The following is a 17,218-nucleotide window of genomic DNA, read 5'->3' as shown; positions in this document are numbered from 1 at the left end:
GTTTGGTCTCTAAACATGCAGGGAGAAAGGTGTTTTGATAACATCTACTTAGGCAAATCCGATCCGACTTTCAAGTGTCAATTTATGGATAGGATTAGGAATACGAGTATGGCCAGGTCAGCACCCCCCTAATGGATATGCTCCCAATATATGATTACTGTCATTTGTGTTCTGTCCTTGGTGAAAGCATTATGTTAGTAAAACTCCACAAAAACCTTTTGGATCAATTGTTGAGGTTTTTGTCAGGTTACCTTTATTTAACTAGTCAAGTCAGGCAATGACAGCCTAGGAACAGTGGGTTAACTGCCTTGTTCAGGGGCAGAATGACAGATACCTTGTCAGCTCAGGGATTCGATTTTGCAACCTTTTGGTTACTACTCCAACGCTCTAACCACTAGGCTACCTGCTGCATTGCCCTATGTACAGTACATAGACATGGGACACTGGTCACTTTAATAATGTTTACATACTGTTTTACCCATTTCATATGTATATACTGTATTCTAGTCAAGTCCATCCTATTCAACTACTGCTGTACTTATAGTATTCTATCCAAGTATTCTTCAGACATACTACATATTCTATCCACAGACTGTCCATAATGTCTATACATCCCATCACATATACTGCACATGTATATTTATACTCTGGACTCTGACATTGCTTGTACTAATGTTTATATATTTCTTAATTCCATTCTTTTACTTTTAGATGTCTGTGTATTGTCGTGAATTATTAGCTAATACTGCGCTGTTGGGAGCTAGGAACACAAGCATTTCACTACATCCGCAATAACATCTGATAAATATGTGCATGCGAGCAATACAGTTTGATTTGATTTCTCCTGTCAGTGAATGTGAGAGGAGTTAAGTCGACAGTAAAGAGGATTAGGATACAGCCGTCGTCTTTGTCTTGCAAATGATCTTCAAAGTCATTTTCTCGTGCCAGTCGTGACCGTGTTCCTCATCTCCAGGTGTTTGACCAGTTTGTCAAAGTGAGGATGAAGGAAGAACACAAGGAGAAACAGAGCAAACTGCTGCAAGCAAAAGACCAGTATAGAAAACTGCTAGAGGAGTCGAAAATCACATCCAGGTAAAACCTGAAGCTAACTGTGTAATAGAATTGCAAGTACAGTAGGGGATTTAACTATTCAACAAAGCTTCATAATAGCTTCATACAAAATAGCTTCATACTAAAAGTTTTGGACTCTCCTACTTGTTGATTTTTACTTTATTTTTACTATTTTCTACATTGAAATAACACATATGGAATCATGTATACTGTAGTAACCAAATCAAAATATATTTTATATTTTAAATTCTTCAAAGTAGCCACCCTTTGACTTGATGACAGCTTTGCACACTCTTGGCATTCTCTCAACCAGCTTCACCTGGAATGCTTTTCCAACCGTCTTGAAGGAGTTCCCATATATGCTGAGCACTTGTTGGCTGCTTTTCATTCGCTCTGCGGTCCAACTCATCCCAAACTATCTCAATTGGGTTGAGGTTGGGTGATTGTGGAGGCCAGGTCATCTGATGCAGCAATCCATCACTCTCCTTCTTGGTCAAATAACCCTTACATAGACTGGAGGTGTGTTGGGTCATTGTCCTGTTGGAAAACAAATGATAGACCCACTAAGCTCAAACCAGATGGGATGGCGTATCGCTGCATATTGTTGTGGTAGCCATGCTGTTTAAGTGTGCCTTGAATTCTAAATAAATCCCTGAGAGTGTCACCAGCAAAGCACCCCCACACCATCACACCTCCTCTTCCACGCTAAATTCACAATATTGATCAAAGTTAGTCTAAGAAGAGCAAAATATTAAAGTGTCGACTTTGGGTAAGAGTAAAAGAGATTTTTATTTCTCAAGACGGTATCATTTAAAACTGAAATAAGCTTCTGGGTCAGGGGATTTGTTAATAAAAGAAAAAACAAGATTGCTTGTTGTCACCATGTTGTGGCTTGTCATTTAGCTTTCCCCTTTAATCAACCACAGTGATGATGACAAATAGTGTTCTCATCATGACATCACTTCTACAACTGACTACCTTTCTGTTTAGCTGATGACTACTGTAACCCCGTGGACAGAGTTCTCTGTATTCTATGGCTTCCTTTAACTTGTCCTAACTCTTGCTTATTAATAACGGCTTATTTTTTGTAAATAAAAATACAATTACAGAGCTTCTCTAAAAGATAAACTAAAGTTATACATGTTTGCGTGTCTCAAAACCACAATTGTTTAACAATACAAAAAAATTATAAAACCGAGTAGCTCTAGTCTTTACTGTATTTAAACCTCCCTCCATCCATTCCAACATCCCTCCCTCCCTCCCTCTATCGCTCCCTCCCTCCCTCTATCCATCCCTCCCTCCCTCCCTCTCTCCATCCATTCCAACATCCCTCCCTCCCTCCATTCCAACATCCCTCCCACCATCCATCCCTCCCTCTCTCCCTCCATCCCACCCTCCATCCCTCCCTCCCACACCTTTCTCAAGGATGATCTCTTCTTTTCTCTATTGCCAGGTCAACTTTCAAAGAGTTTTCTGATAAGTACGGCCGCGACCAGCGCTTCAAGCAAGTTCTGAAGAAGAAAGACCAAGAGCTCTTCTTCAACCAGTTCATCAATGCGCTAAAGAAGAGAGATAAAGAGAACCGCATGAGGCTGAGGAAGATGAGATGAGGAGGTATGAGGCTGAGGAAGATGAGATGAGGAAGCATGAGGCTGAGGAAGATGAGATGAGGAAGCATGAGGCTGAGGAAGATGAGTTGAGGAGGTATGAGGCTGAGGAAGATGAGATGGGGAAGCATGAGGTTGAGGAAGATGAGATGAGATGAGGAAGATGAGATGAGGAAGTATGAGGCTGAGGAAGATGAGATGAGGAAGCATGAGGCTGAGGAAGATGAGATGAGGTATGTGGCTGAGGAAGATGAGAAGAGGTATGAGGCTGAGGAAGATGAGATGAGGAAGCATGAGGCTGAGGAAGATGAGATGAGATGAGGAAGATGAGATGAGGAAGTATGAGGCTGAGGAAGATTAGATGAGGAAGCATGAGGCTGAGGAAGATGAGAAGAGGTATGAGGCTGAGGAAGATGAGAAGAGGTATGAGGCTGAGGAAGATGAGATGAGGAGGTATGGGGAGGCATCAGGCTGTGAAATAGGCCTCTCAGAATACAGAATACTATGAATGGATAGAGCTGTCTGATAAATGAGACTGCAGTTTCATGGGGAATATAAAGAAACAAAGGAACAGCTATCAGGATCCCTGTGGAATCAGTCTAAAATGGGAGAAAGCAGCTGACAGTCATTTGCCTTGCAAACTCCAACTCTTCTCCAGATTTACTGTCAGCTGGGTCAGAGATGGCTTGGCTCCACATGCTAAGCAGGTAATCCAGATAACTCTCAGAGATTGAATACTGTTTCATATTGAAGCTACTGTATATTTTGAAATTCAACATTTCACATGTTTTGAGTCACAGTGACAAACATGAATCGAGCATTATTTCTGTATTTATTTTGTGTTATCACATGACCTGTATGTAGATATCAATGTGTGTACACAATCACACAGCCCATGCACAATTATAAAAGACATCATGTACATATACAGAAAACAATCCTGCAGAGCAATTGGTATTTTTAACTATTTCAAACAAGATTCTCCACAGCATCTGTGAGAATCAATGGATGGTAATTGTGTATTGATGGATTTTGTAAATGTTCCCCCCCCTAAAAAATTATGTTGTGTTTATTATGATGTGGGTTCTTCTTATGATGTAAAAGGATAAGTTAAAGTTGCTTATTTGTCATTTAAACCGTCATTAATGTGAAAGTCATAGGTAGTAACAGGTCGAAGACGTTGTGTGACAGGTCGAAGACGTTGTGTGAAGATTCTAAAGGACTGTTCATTTGGTTCTGAACATTGGATTTACAGATAATATAGTTTACTGTACAAAACAGTGTCTTAAAATGTGTGTTATGTTTTCTCATTTATTTTTTTCAATTAAACATGCAATGTTTGTGGATTGTGAGTTTGATTAATTAAAACCTTCTAATTGGACCTTTTCGGTCAGGTGGCTTCTTCTCAATGATACAATAACTTTCATAATAAAATGAACAAGAAAGGAACAAGAAAGGATATTTTGGAGTCATCCCATATCGTCTTCACAACCACAATATGCATGGATGGGCACAGTAGAATGGAGTTTGAAGATTGACAATGCATGTCACATATAATCTAAGGATGGACCCTAGAAGTGTATCTCTATCCCTGTTTATACCTGGTGCTAACATGTGGTTGTCATTTTCCCATCAAGATGATCCAATCACAATCGGATCAAGATTTATCACGTTTATGCTTTCCAATAAAATGCATATTTTATGGTCAAAAGTAGTGCATTATAGTGTGTATAGTGAATAGTGTGCCATTACGGACGCAGCCAGACGTTGGTTATCCTAACGGTGCTGTGAATTAAGGAATACAATTAGTGCCATTATCACTGAGCAAAACAATAATGAAATCTCTATCTCTATAAAGAGACAGGACCTTATTTATCTCTCGCTGAAACAGAGTGCAGGGTGACCTTTGGGTCTGCAAAACATTTTCAATTATGGCGTACATTTTAGGACGACCTCAGCCTCATCCCTTCTTGAGTAGGGAGGAGGATGGATGAGGTTGTCCTAAAATGTTTCCCTTACGCATGAGCATCACTTAGACCTATACAAGATGGTGCCGGCAGACACGGTCACCCTGTTTCTAGCTCCTGGCCAACTTTGCAGTGTTTTCTTTTCTTTGTGTGGGTTATTTCTTACATTATTTACTCAGAACGTTTCATGTATTATTTCCTACAGACTAAAATAACTTTTGAATATTAGATTGGCGATCAGTCACCAGCATTTCAACCAGAAATGTGACTTCCCTGGACTGGATCGTATGTTTGAACTTCCCAAGGCAGCTCTATTTACAGTGGGGTCTGCACCAAAACGCTGATGCTGGAGAAGAGGAAGAAAAAGTTGGGCCCTAGTCAGACTCTGGCGGCGTTCATACCGTCCACCGCTTCCGAGTATACTACTCGCTAACATTCAGTCCCTGGACAATAAAGTAGATCCGCTCAGGGCGAGGATCTCCTTCCAGAGACACATTAGGGACTGTAACGTACTATGTTTTACGGGATCATGGCTCTCTACAGATATATTGTCCCCATCCATTCAGCCAGTTGGGTTCACCGTCCATCGTGCGGACAGGAAGAAAGAACTCTACGGGAAAAAGTAAGGTGGAGGAGTATGCTTCATGATTTACAAATCATGGTGTGATTGTGGTAACTCGCAGGAACTCAAGTCTTTTTGTTCTTCCGATCTGGAATACCTCATCATGAAATGCCAATTGCATTACCTCCCGAGATAATTTTACCACGACGGCATTAAAGGACTTTCTGCAAACTGGAAACTGCATATTGTAGCTGGGGACTTTAATAAAATAAATCTGAGGACAATGTTCCCGAAATTCGATTAACACATCTCCTGTGCTACTTGTCCTCGAACACTCTGGGTCATTGTTACTCTCCATTCCGGGGCGGCTCAAAGGTCCTCCCCCGCCCTCCCTTCGGCAATTCAGATCACGCCTTTGTTCTGCTCCTCCCCACCTATTGGCAGAAACTTAAGCAGGAAGATTCAGTGGTGAGGACTGTTCAACGTTGGTCTGACCAATTGGAATCTATGCTTCAAGATTGCTTTGATCACACGGACTTGATTCTGAGAATAGCGTCAATGTATACACTTACTCGGTAACTGAGTTAATCAGGAAGTACATAGAAGATGTTGTTCCCACGGTGACGATTCAAACTTATCCCAACCCTATAATTTACATCTATTTATACTTTATATATATCTATAGTTTACATCTATCTATAGTTTACATCTATCTATAGGATACATATATCTATAGTTTACATCTATCTACAGTTTACATCTATCTATAGTTTACATCTATCTATAGTTTACATCTATCTATAGTTTACATCTCTCTATAGTTTACATCTATCTATAGTTTACATCTATCTATAGTTTACATCTCTCTATAGTTTACATCTATCTATAGTTTACATCTCTCTATAGTTTACATCTATCTATAGTTTACATCTATCTATAGTTTACATCTATCTATAGAGTACATATATCTACAGTTTACATCTATCTATAGTTTACATCTATCTATAGTTTACATCTATCTATAGTTTACATCTATCTATAGAGTACATCTATCTACAGTTTACATCTATCTATAGTTTACATCTATCTATAGTTTACATCTATCTATAGTTTACATCTATCTATAGTTTACATCTATCTATAGAGTACATCTATCTACAGTTTACATCTATCTATAGTTTACATCTATCTATAGTTTACATCTATCTATAGTTTACATCTATCTATAGAGTACATCTATCTACAGTTTACATCTATCTATAGTTTACATCTATCTATAGTTTACATCTATCTATAGTTTACATCTATCTATAGTTTACATCTATCTATAGAGTACATCTATCTATAGAGTACATCTATGTATAGTTTACATCTATATATACTTTACATATATCTATAGTTTACATCTATATATACTTTACATCTATCTATAGTTTACATCTATCTATAGTTTACATCTCTCTATAGGATACATCTATCTATAGGATACATATATCTATAGAGTACATCTATCTATAGTTTACATATATCTATAGTTTACATCTATCTATAGAATGCCCTGCATGCATTTATTGTGTCAGTCTGTCTGAACACAATATTCAGGACATGCATTAAGGAGGAGGCAACACATAAAGGGACTGACAATGACATGCTACCACTAGGGATATGAGTCTGGCTGGGTTGCATGGTCAGTGCTTGGAACATCTTCTTTAACCTGATCAATGAGAGAGAGAGCGAGAGAGAGAGAGAGAGAGAGAGAGAGAGAGAGAGAGAGAGAGAGAGAGAGAGAGAGAGAGAGAGCGAGAGAGAGAGAGAGTGAGGGGGGAGAGAGAGAGAGAGGGGGGGGAGAGAGAGAGACAGAGAGAGAGGAGAGGGAGAGGGGGAGAGAGAGCGAGAGAGAGAGAGAGCGAGCGAGAGAGAGCGAGAGTGAGGGGGAGAGAGAGAGGGGGGGAGAGAGAGAGAGACAGAGAGAGAGGAGAGAGGGAGAGGGGGAGGGGAGAAGGTGTTGATGAGATTTAAACAGGGGAGTTGGAGCGTAGGCTCTACTCCAAAGCCCCAAAATATGACTTCATAGGAATTAATAAATATAGAAAGGGGGTGAAGAGAAGGAGGGAAATATATCACTCACTGGGGCAAGGTATCACTCACTGTGGAAAGATATCACTCACTGGGGCAAGGTATCACTCACTGTGGAAAGATATCACTCACTGGGGCAAGGTAACACTCACTGTGGAAAGATATCACTCACTGAGGAAAGGTAACACTCACTGGGGAAATATATCACTCGGGGAAAGGTATCACTCACTGGGGGAAATATATCACTTACTCGGGAAAGGTATCACTCACCGGTGGAAAGGTATTACTCAAAGGTGGAAAGCTTATCCATCACTGGGGGAAGGCTATCACTCAGTGGGGGAAAGGTGTCACTCACTAGGGGAAAGATATCACTCACTAGGGGAAAGATATCACTCACTAGGGGAATGATATCACTCACTAGGGGAAAGATATCACTCCCTGGGGGAAAGATATCACTCATTGGGGGAAAGATGTCACTCACTGGGGGAAAGATATCACTCACTAGGGGAACGATATCACTCACTGGGGGAAAGATATCACTCACTAGGGGAAAGATATCACTCACAGGGGAAAGATATCACACACAGGGGAAAGATATCACTCACAGGTAGAAAGGTTATCCATCACTGGGGGAAGGCTATCACTCAGTGGGGGAAAGATGTCACTCACTAGGGGAAAGATATCACTCACAAGGGGAGAGATATCACTCACTGGGGGAAATATGTCACTTACTGGGGGAAAGATATCACTCACAGGTGGAAAGGTATCACTCTCAGGTAGAAAGGTTATCCATCACTGGGGGAAGGCTATCACTCACTAGGGGAAAGATACCACTCACTGGGGGAAAGATATCACTCATTGGGGGAAAGATGTCACTCACTGGGGGAAAGATATCACTCACTAGGGGAACGATATCACTCACTAGGGGAAAGATATCACTCATTGGGAGAAAGATGTCACTCACTGGGGGAAAGATATCACTCACTAGGGGAAAGATATCACTCACAAGGGGAGAGATATCACTCACTGGGGGAAATATGTCACTTACTGGGGGAAAGATATCACTCACAGGTGGAAAGGTATCACTCTCAGGTAGAAAGGTTATCCATCACTGGGGGAAGGCTATCACTCAGTGGGGGAAAGATATCACTTACTGGGGGAAAGATATCACTCACCAGGGGAACGATATCACTTACTGGGGAAAGATATCACTCACAAGGGAAAGATATCACTCAGTAGGGGAGAGATATCACTCACTGGGGGAAATATGTCACTTACTGGGGGAAAGATATCACTCACTGGGGGAGAGATATCACTCACTGGGGGAAAGATATCACTCACTGGGAGAGTGATATCACTCACTGGGGGAAAGATATCACTCACTGGGGGAAAGATATCACTCACTGGGGGAAAGACTTACAATAATGATACATTGTCTGACGTATTAAGAATATGTTATTGCTGTATACAGTAGTTACAATGTAACGTATGACAGTAGTCTATGTGACCTGTATTAACAACACAATTTACTGACCATTATAAGCCCAGAGAGAGAGAGAGAGAGAGAGACCATTATAAGACCATAGAGAGAGAGAGAGAGACCATCATAAGTCCATAGAGAGAGAGAGAGAGAGAGAGACCATTATAAGACCATAGAGAGAGAGACCATTATACATCCATAGAGAGAGAGAAAGAGAGACCATTATAAGTCCATAGAGAGAGAGAGAGATCCTTTTAAGTCTATATATATATATATATATATATATAGTGAGAGAGAGAGATAGAGAGAGAGAGAGAGAGAGAGATAAAGAGAGAGAGAGAGATAGAGAGAGAGAGAGAGAGAGAGAGAGAGAGAGAGGGAGAGAGAGAGAGACCATTATACGACCATGGAGAGAGAGAGAGAGAGAGACCATTATACAACCATAGAGAGAGAGAGAGAGAGACCATTATACAACCATAGAGAGAGAGAGAGAGAGAGACCATTATACAACCATAGAGAGAGAGAGAGAGAGACCATTATACAACCAGAGAGAGAGAGAGAGAGAGAGACCATTATACAACCATAGAGAGAGAGAGAGAGAGAGAGAGAGACCATTATACAACCATAGAGAGAGAGAGAGAGAGACCATTATACAACCATAGAGAGAGAGAGAGAGACCATTATACAACCATAGAGAGAGAGAGAGAGAGAGAGAGAGAGAGAGAGAGAGAGAGAGAGAGAGAGACCATTATACGACCATACAGAGAGATGTTTATAAGTCCATAGAGTCATACGGTACCAGTCAAAAGTTTTTACTATTTACTACATACTGTATGAAATCATGTATTAACCCAAAAAATGTTAAACAAATCAAAATATATTTTAGATTTGAGATTCTTCATAGTAGACACCCTTTGCCTTGATGACAGCTTTGCACACTCTTGGCATTCTCTCAACCAGCTTCACCTGGAATGCTTGCACATTCATCTTCTGCACATCCTACCATTCCAGTGTCTATATTGTAATTACTTTGCCACCATGGCCTATTTATTGCCTTACCTCTCTTATCCTACCTCATTTGCACATGCTGTATATCAATTTTTCTACTGTATTATTGATTGTATGTTTGTTTATTCCATGTGTAACTCTGTGTTGTTGTATGTGTCAAACTGCTTTGCATTATCTTGGCCAGGTCGCAGTTGCAAATGAGAACTTGTTCTCAACTAGCCTAACTGGTTAAATAAAGGTGAAATAAAATGTAAAAAATAAATAACAATGCTTTCCAACAATCTTGAAGGAGTTCCCACATAATGCTGAGCAATTGTTGGCTGCTTTTCCTTCACTCTGCGGTCAGACTCATCCCAAACCATCTCAATTGGGTTGAGGTCGGGTGATTGTGGAGGCCAGGTCATCTGATGCAGCACTCCATCACTCTCCTTCTTGGACATATAGCCCTTACACAGCCTGGAGGTGTGTTGGGTTATTGAATAACAAATGATAGTCCAAAACCAGATGGGATGACATGTCGCTGCAGAATGTTGTGGTAGCCATGCTGGTTATGTGTTCCTTGAATTCTAAATGAATCACAGTGTGTCACCAGCAAAGCGCCCCCACACCATCACACCTCCTCCTCCATGCTTCCCAGTGGGAACCACACATGCGGAGATCATCCATTCACCTACTCAGCGTCTCATAAAGACACGGCGGTTGGAAACAAAAATCTAAAATTTGGACTCATCAGACCAAAGGACAGATTTCCACCGGTCTAATGTCAATTGCGCGTGTTTCTTTTCCCAAACAAGTCTCTTCTTCTAATTGGTGTCTTTTAGCAGTGTATTCTTTGCAGCAATTCGACCATGAAGGCCTGATTCACACAGTCTCCTCTGAGCAGTTGATGTTGAGATGTGTCTGTTACTTCAACATTTTATTTGGGCTGCAATTTCTGAGGCTGGTAACTCTAAGGAACTTATCTTCTGCAGCAGAGGTAACGCTGGGTCTTCCTTTCCTGTGGCGGTCCTCATGAGAGCCAGTTTCATAATATCACTTGATGTTTTTTGCAACTGCACTTGAAGAAACTTTAAAAGTTCTTGAAATTTTCCGGATTGACTGACCTTCATGTTTCTCTTTGCTTATTTGAGTTGTTCTTGCCATAATGTGGACTTGGTCTTTAACCAAATAGGGCTATCTTCTGTATACCACCCTTACCTTGTCACAACACAACTGAATGGCACAAATTAACGTTTAACAAGGCACACCTGTTAATTGAAATGCATTCCAGGTGACTACCTCATGAAGCTGGTTAAGAGAATGCCAAGAGTGTGCAAAGCTGTTATCAAGGCAAAGGGTGGCTACTTTGAAGAATCTAAAATATAAAATATATTTTGATTTGTTTAATAATTTTTTGATTACTATATGATTCCATATGTGTTATTTCATAGTTTTGACGTCTTCACTATTATTCTGCAATGTAGAAAATAGTATAAAATAATTAAGAAAAACCCTGTAATGAGAAGGTGCGTCTAAAGTTTTGACTGGTACTGTATGTTTTTGGTTCTGATAGGGCACGACAGTGGAACTCAACTCATGGGGTATTTAAAAGTTGTGTTCTCCAAGAGTCAGTGGATACATATCATTCATTTATATGTCAAAAAAATGGATGTAACAACTGCAGATTTCCCATTTTAAATGTCCTATTACATTTTATCAAAACAATTTCATCCCCCGGCCGCGCTATTAGGCAATTCTCTAGAATATATCTACCCTGGCTGCCTCAGCAACATCATTATCCTGCCACTAGAAACAAATATCATTTTACTGTGTGTAATAGCTGGGTGTTATCTTAGCTCTCCCCAAGACCTGACAGGGACAGAACCGGGGAGAAGAGAAGAGCAGGGGAAAAATGCCTCTGCCTGGTAAGTAGAAACAGGCTGCTTCATAAATGGCACCATGTTCCCTAAATAGTGCACTACTTTTGACCAGGGCCCATAGGGCTCAGGCTGCATAGGGCTCTGGTAAAATGTAGTGCACTTTGTATGGAATAGGGTTCCATTTGGGAAGCAGACACAGTAGAGTGGTTCAGGACTTCATGTAATCTCTAGTCAGCTATTAAGGTGCATAGTGCCTTTCTTTTGATGAAAGGAAAGATATCCCTGACTCTGTTCTCTCTGTTCTCTCTGTTCTCTCTGTTCTCTCTCTGTACTGAGACACTCTGTTCTCATTGTAGGAAAATTATCCTTTGTCTTTGTAACCAACAAATGTTCTATAATTAGACTAGGTAATGACATTAACAAATTGTTATATATATAGACCGGGTAATGACGTTAACAAACTGTTTTTATATAGACTGGGTAATGACGTTAACAAACTGTTTTTATATAGACTGGGTAATGATGTTAACAAACTGTTATATATGTATATAGACTGGGTAATGATGTTAACAAACTGTTCAGTGTATAGACTGGGTAATGACATGAACAAACTATTATATATATATATATATATATATATATATATATATAGACTGGGTAATGACATGAACAAACTATTATATATATATATATATATATATATAGACTGGGTAATGACATTAACAAACTATTTTATATATATATATATATATATATATATATATATATATATATATATAGACTGGGTAATGATGTTAACAAATCGTTCTATATATATAGACTGGGTAATGACGTTAACAAACTATTATATATATATATATATATATATATATATATATATATATATAGACTGGGTAATGACATTAAAACCTCTACAGGGTCGGTGTGTCCCCCGCGGGACGGCTGAACTAGCGTAGGCTAATGCGATTAGCATAAGGTTGTAAGTACCAATAACATTTTCCAGGACATAGACATATCTGATATTGTCACGAAGTCGGTCCCTCTCTTAGTTCGGGCGGCGTTCGGCGTTGGGCGGTCGACGTCACCGGCCTTCTAGCCATCGCCGATCCACCTTTCATTTTCCATTGGTTTTGTCTTGTCTTGTCTTCCCTCACACCTGGTTTCTATTCCATCAATTACATGTTGTGTATTTAACCCTCTGTTCCCCACATGTCCTTGTCCGGAATTGTTCATTGTAAGTGCTTGTGTACATTATGCTGGTGGATACCGGGTTTTGTTTGACCCATTCATTGATTGTTCTGTTTTTTATGTTTATTAAACGACACCGTTGTAAATCAGTTTTCGCTCTCCTGTGCCTGACTTCTCTGCTGCCAGTACGCACCACGTTACAGATATTGGCAGAAAGCTTCAATTCTTGTTCATCTAACAGCACTGTCCAATTTACAGTAGCTATTACAGTGAAAGAATACCATGCTATTGTTTGAGGAGAGTGCACAGTTATGAACTTGAAAAGTTATTAATAAACCAATTAGGCACATTTGGGCAGTCTTGATACAACGTTTTTAACAGAAATGCAATGGTTCATTGGATCAGTCTAAAACATTGCACATACACTGCTGCCATCTAGTGGCCAAAATCTAATTGTCTCCTGGGCTGGAATAATACATTATGGCCTTTCTCTTGCATTTCAAAGATGATGGTACAAAAAAAATACAAAATTGTTTTTTTCTTTGTATTATCTTTTACCAGATCTAATTTGTTATATTCACCTACATTCATTTCACATTTCCACAAACTTCAAAGTGTTTCTTTTCAAATGTTATCACGAATATGCATATCCTTGCTTCAGGTCCTGAGCTACAGGCAGTTAAATTTGGGTATGTCATTTTAGTTGAAAATTGAAAAAAAGGGGCGGATCCTTAAGAGAGAGAGAAACCATTATATGTCCATAGAGAAAGAGACAATCATACATCCATAGAGAGAGAGACCATTATACGTCCATAGACAGAGAGAGAGAGAGAGAGAGAGACAATTATACTTCTATAGAGAGAGAGAGACCATCATAGGTCCATAGAGAGAGAGACAATTTTACATCCATAGAGAAAGAGAGAGAGAGAAACCATTATAAGTCCATAGAAAGAGATAGAGAGAGAGAGAATTATATGTCCATAGAGAGAGAGACCGAGAGAGAGAGAGAGAGAGAGAGAGAGAGAGAGAGAGAGAGAGAGAGAGAGAGAGAGAGAGAGAAAGAGAGAGAGAGAGAGAGACCATTATAGGCCCAGAGAGCAAGAGACCATTATAAGTATAGACTGGGTAATGACATTGACTGGGTAATGACATTGACTGGGTAATGACATTGACTGGGTAATGACATTGACTGGGTAATGACAGTGACTGGCTAATGACATTGGTTGGATGGCTGGAACAACTGTTGACAACATTCTCAATCCTTTGCCTGTGAGATGGGTATAGTAGTGGTTACTGTGGAGGCTTTGATCTCTCTAAAGCACGCTGGCTCAAATCAGAGAGAGCGGTTGTCTATCAGATGCTGTGAATGTATACACCAGTGGCATTTATTTACTGACATTGTGGTGGTTACCACACTGCTATTTGACTGTCTCTTATGAGGTTATGGTTATCTTTTCTTTTACATGATCTTAGTTTTATTTATTTGAGGTTATGGTTATCTTTTCTTTTACATGATCTTAGTTTTTGTTTATTTGAACTCTGTGTTTTCCAATTTCCTATTCTATAAAGTCAAACGGGCGTCATTCCGCACGCTGGCTCCTCCTCTTAACTCGTGTTACCTGAGCAACCACAACACATAAAAGAGCAATGATTATTTTTCATGGAAGTGGAATGTAGAGAGGTTGAATTTTATTTCCGCCCTCGAGCAGAATGATCTGATTTGGAAGAACGCTTGCTGGGAAGGAACACAATATCTAATATTGTAAAATAACCAACAGAACGTCACATTGACTATCAGGACATTTCAACGGTGGACCCATGCCATCTGAAACAGAAACGTGTATGTTTTGGTTTTCATTTTCACTTTGTAAATAACATCTAAGATAACAAATGTGCAGCAGCCATTTCCCAACTAATTTGGAAAATTAAGACAAATCGAAAGAAAACACTGAAACATTCATCATACTAATTAACACATTACTATCTCATAGTCTTGCGTCCCAAATGGCATCCTGTTCCCTATTATCAGCCCTTTTTTGGGACACAGACCTCCTCTCGTTCCCCAGGTGAATAAAGGGCCATGGTGGAGTCGGAGAAAAGTCCAGTAAATGAGAGAAATAGGTCCCACAGGTAACTAATACAATTAATATTATCTTATCAGTGGATTTGGAGCATTGATCAAGGAATATTTAATTATTGCGATAATAATTAGATGTCTACAATGTTAATTAGGCTTGATAATTGTTTAATCTAAAATAAACAGTTGGTACCATAGGAACGTAGTCTGAGCAGGATTCTGCCTCTTTAATTCCAATACTTTCATATGTGTCATAGTGTGAATAAACAATAATAACATTTGTGCATTACTGTAATATCTACATAAACACCTGTGGCATTTTCACCAAATTAGAATAACAGAATGGAAACAAGCATAGTTGCTCCTTCATTCTTTCTCTGTCTCTCTCTCTCTGTCTCTCTCTCGCTCTCTCTGTCTCTCTCTCTCTCTCTGTCTCTCTCTCTCTCTTTCTCTTTGTCCTTCTCTCTGTCTCCCTCTCTTTCTCTTTGTCCTTCTCTCTGTCTCTCTCTCTCTTTCTCTTTGTCCGTCTCTCTCTCTCTTTCTCTTTGTCCCTCTTTCTCTTTATCTTTGTCCGTCTCTCTCTCTTTCTCTTTGTCTCTCTCTTTGTCCGTCTCTCTCTCCTTCTCTTTGTCCGTCTCTCTCTTTCTCTTTGTCTCTCTTTCTCTTTCTCTTTGTCTCTCTTTCTCTTTATCTCTCTCTCTTTCTCTTTCTCTTTGTCCGTTTCTCTCTCTCTTTCTCGCTTTCTCTTTCTCTTTCTCTTTGTCTCTCTCTTTGTCTCTCTCTCTCTCATTGTGTCTTTGTCTCTCTCTTTGTCTCTGTCTTTTTTCACCAAATTGGAATAACAGAACGGAAACAAGCATCGTTGCTCCTTCGTTCTCTCTCTCTCTCTCTCTCTCTCTCTCTCTCTCTCTCTCTCTCTCTCTCTCTCTATGGGGCTAAAACTGATTAAACATCCCATTGCTATGAATCCTTCATGCAAGGCCAAATCCTGTCATGGACACATGATAACTGGTGTGGACGGAAATGGGCTCTCCTCTCTACAATGCTCCATATGTCCCTGCTCTGCTGCCATAAAGCAGATACACTCCTAACCCTCTACTTTCTGCGTATAATCTGTCATCCCTACAATAATCCTGGTGGGAGGATATCGTGCATAATATAATCACAGTGCGCTTATGAAACTTATCAGAGATACTAACAGGAAGAGAGGAAACAGTAGAGATACTAACAGGTAGGGAGGTAACAGTAGAGATATTAACAGGTAGGGAGGTAACAGTAGAGATACTAACAGGTAGGGAGGTAACAGTAGAGATACTAACAGATAGGGAGGTAACAGTAGAGATACTAACAGATAGGGAGGAAACAGTAGAGATACTAGCAGGTAACAGTAGAGATACTAACAGCTAGGGAGGTAACAGTAGAGATACTAACAGGTAACAGTAGAGATACTAACAGGTAGGGAGGTAACAGTAGAGATACTAACAGGTAGGGAGGTAACAGTAGAGATACTAACAGGTAGGGAGGTAACAGTAGAGATACTAACAGGTAACAGTAGAGATACTAACAGGTAACAGTAGAGATACTAACAGGTAACAGTAGAGATACTAACAGGTAGGGAGGTAACAGTAGAAATACTAACAGGTAGGGAGGTAACAGTAGAGATACTAGCAGGTAGGGAGGTAACAGTAGAGATACTAACAGGTAGGGAGGTAACAGTAGAGATACTAACAGGTAACAGTAGAGATACTAACAGGTAACAGTAGAGATACTAACAGGTAGGGAGGTAACAGTAGAGATACTAACAGGTAGGGAGGTAACAGTAGAGATACTAACAGGTAACAGTAGAGATACTAACAGGTAACAGTAGAGATACTAACAGGTAACAGTAGAGATACTAACAGGTAACAGTAGAGATACTAACAGGTAGGGAGGTAACAGTAGAGATACTAACAGGTAGGGAGGTAACAGTAGAGATACTAACAGGTAACAGTAGAGATACTAACAGGTAACAGTAGAGATACTAACAGGTAACAGTAGAGATACTAACAGGTAGGGAGGTAACAGTAGAGATACTAACAGGTAACAGTAGAGATACTAACAGGTAGGGAGGTAACAGTAGAGATACTAACAGGTAACAGTAGAGATACTAACAGGTAGGGAGGTAACAGTAGAGATACTAACAGGTAGGGAGGTAACAGTAGAGATACTAACAGGTAGGGAGGTAACAGTAGAGATACTAACAGGTAACAGTAGAGATACTAACAGGTAGGGAGGTAACAGTAGAGATACTAACAGGTAGGGAGGTAACAGTAGAGATACTAAC

The 17,218-nt window shown here is 39.9% G+C and overlaps 1 protein-coding gene across 3 annotated transcripts in view; it reads left to right on the top strand.

The window, feature by feature from the left end:
• Nucleotides 1-4,059, top strand: part of LOC115190190 (transcription elongation regulator 1-like protein) — a 198,076-nt gene extending 194,017 nt beyond the window's left edge. For all 3 annotated transcript variants that reach the window (XM_029748678.1, XM_029748677.1, XM_029748676.1), the window contains exons 13-14: nucleotides 974-1,092; nucleotides 2,525-4,059. In XM_029748678.1, the coding sequence (XP_029604538.1) occupies nucleotides 974-1,092; nucleotides 2,525-2,681 (276 nt within the window). In that variant the 3' untranslated portion in view covers nucleotides 2,682-4,059. The remainder of the gene's footprint in view (nucleotides 1-973; nucleotides 1,093-2,524) is intronic.
• Nucleotides 4,060-17,218: the final 13,159 nt, after the last annotated feature.

Source organism: Salmo trutta, unplaced genomic scaffold (genome assembly GCF_901001165.1).
Source record: "Salmo trutta unplaced genomic scaffold, fSalTru1.1, whole genome shotgun sequence".
NCBI lineage: Eukaryota > Metazoa > Chordata > Actinopteri > Salmoniformes > Salmonidae > Salmo > Salmo trutta.
The sequence above is the reverse complement of the archived record's forward strand: the minus strand, read 5'-3'. Positions and strand labels throughout refer to the sequence as shown.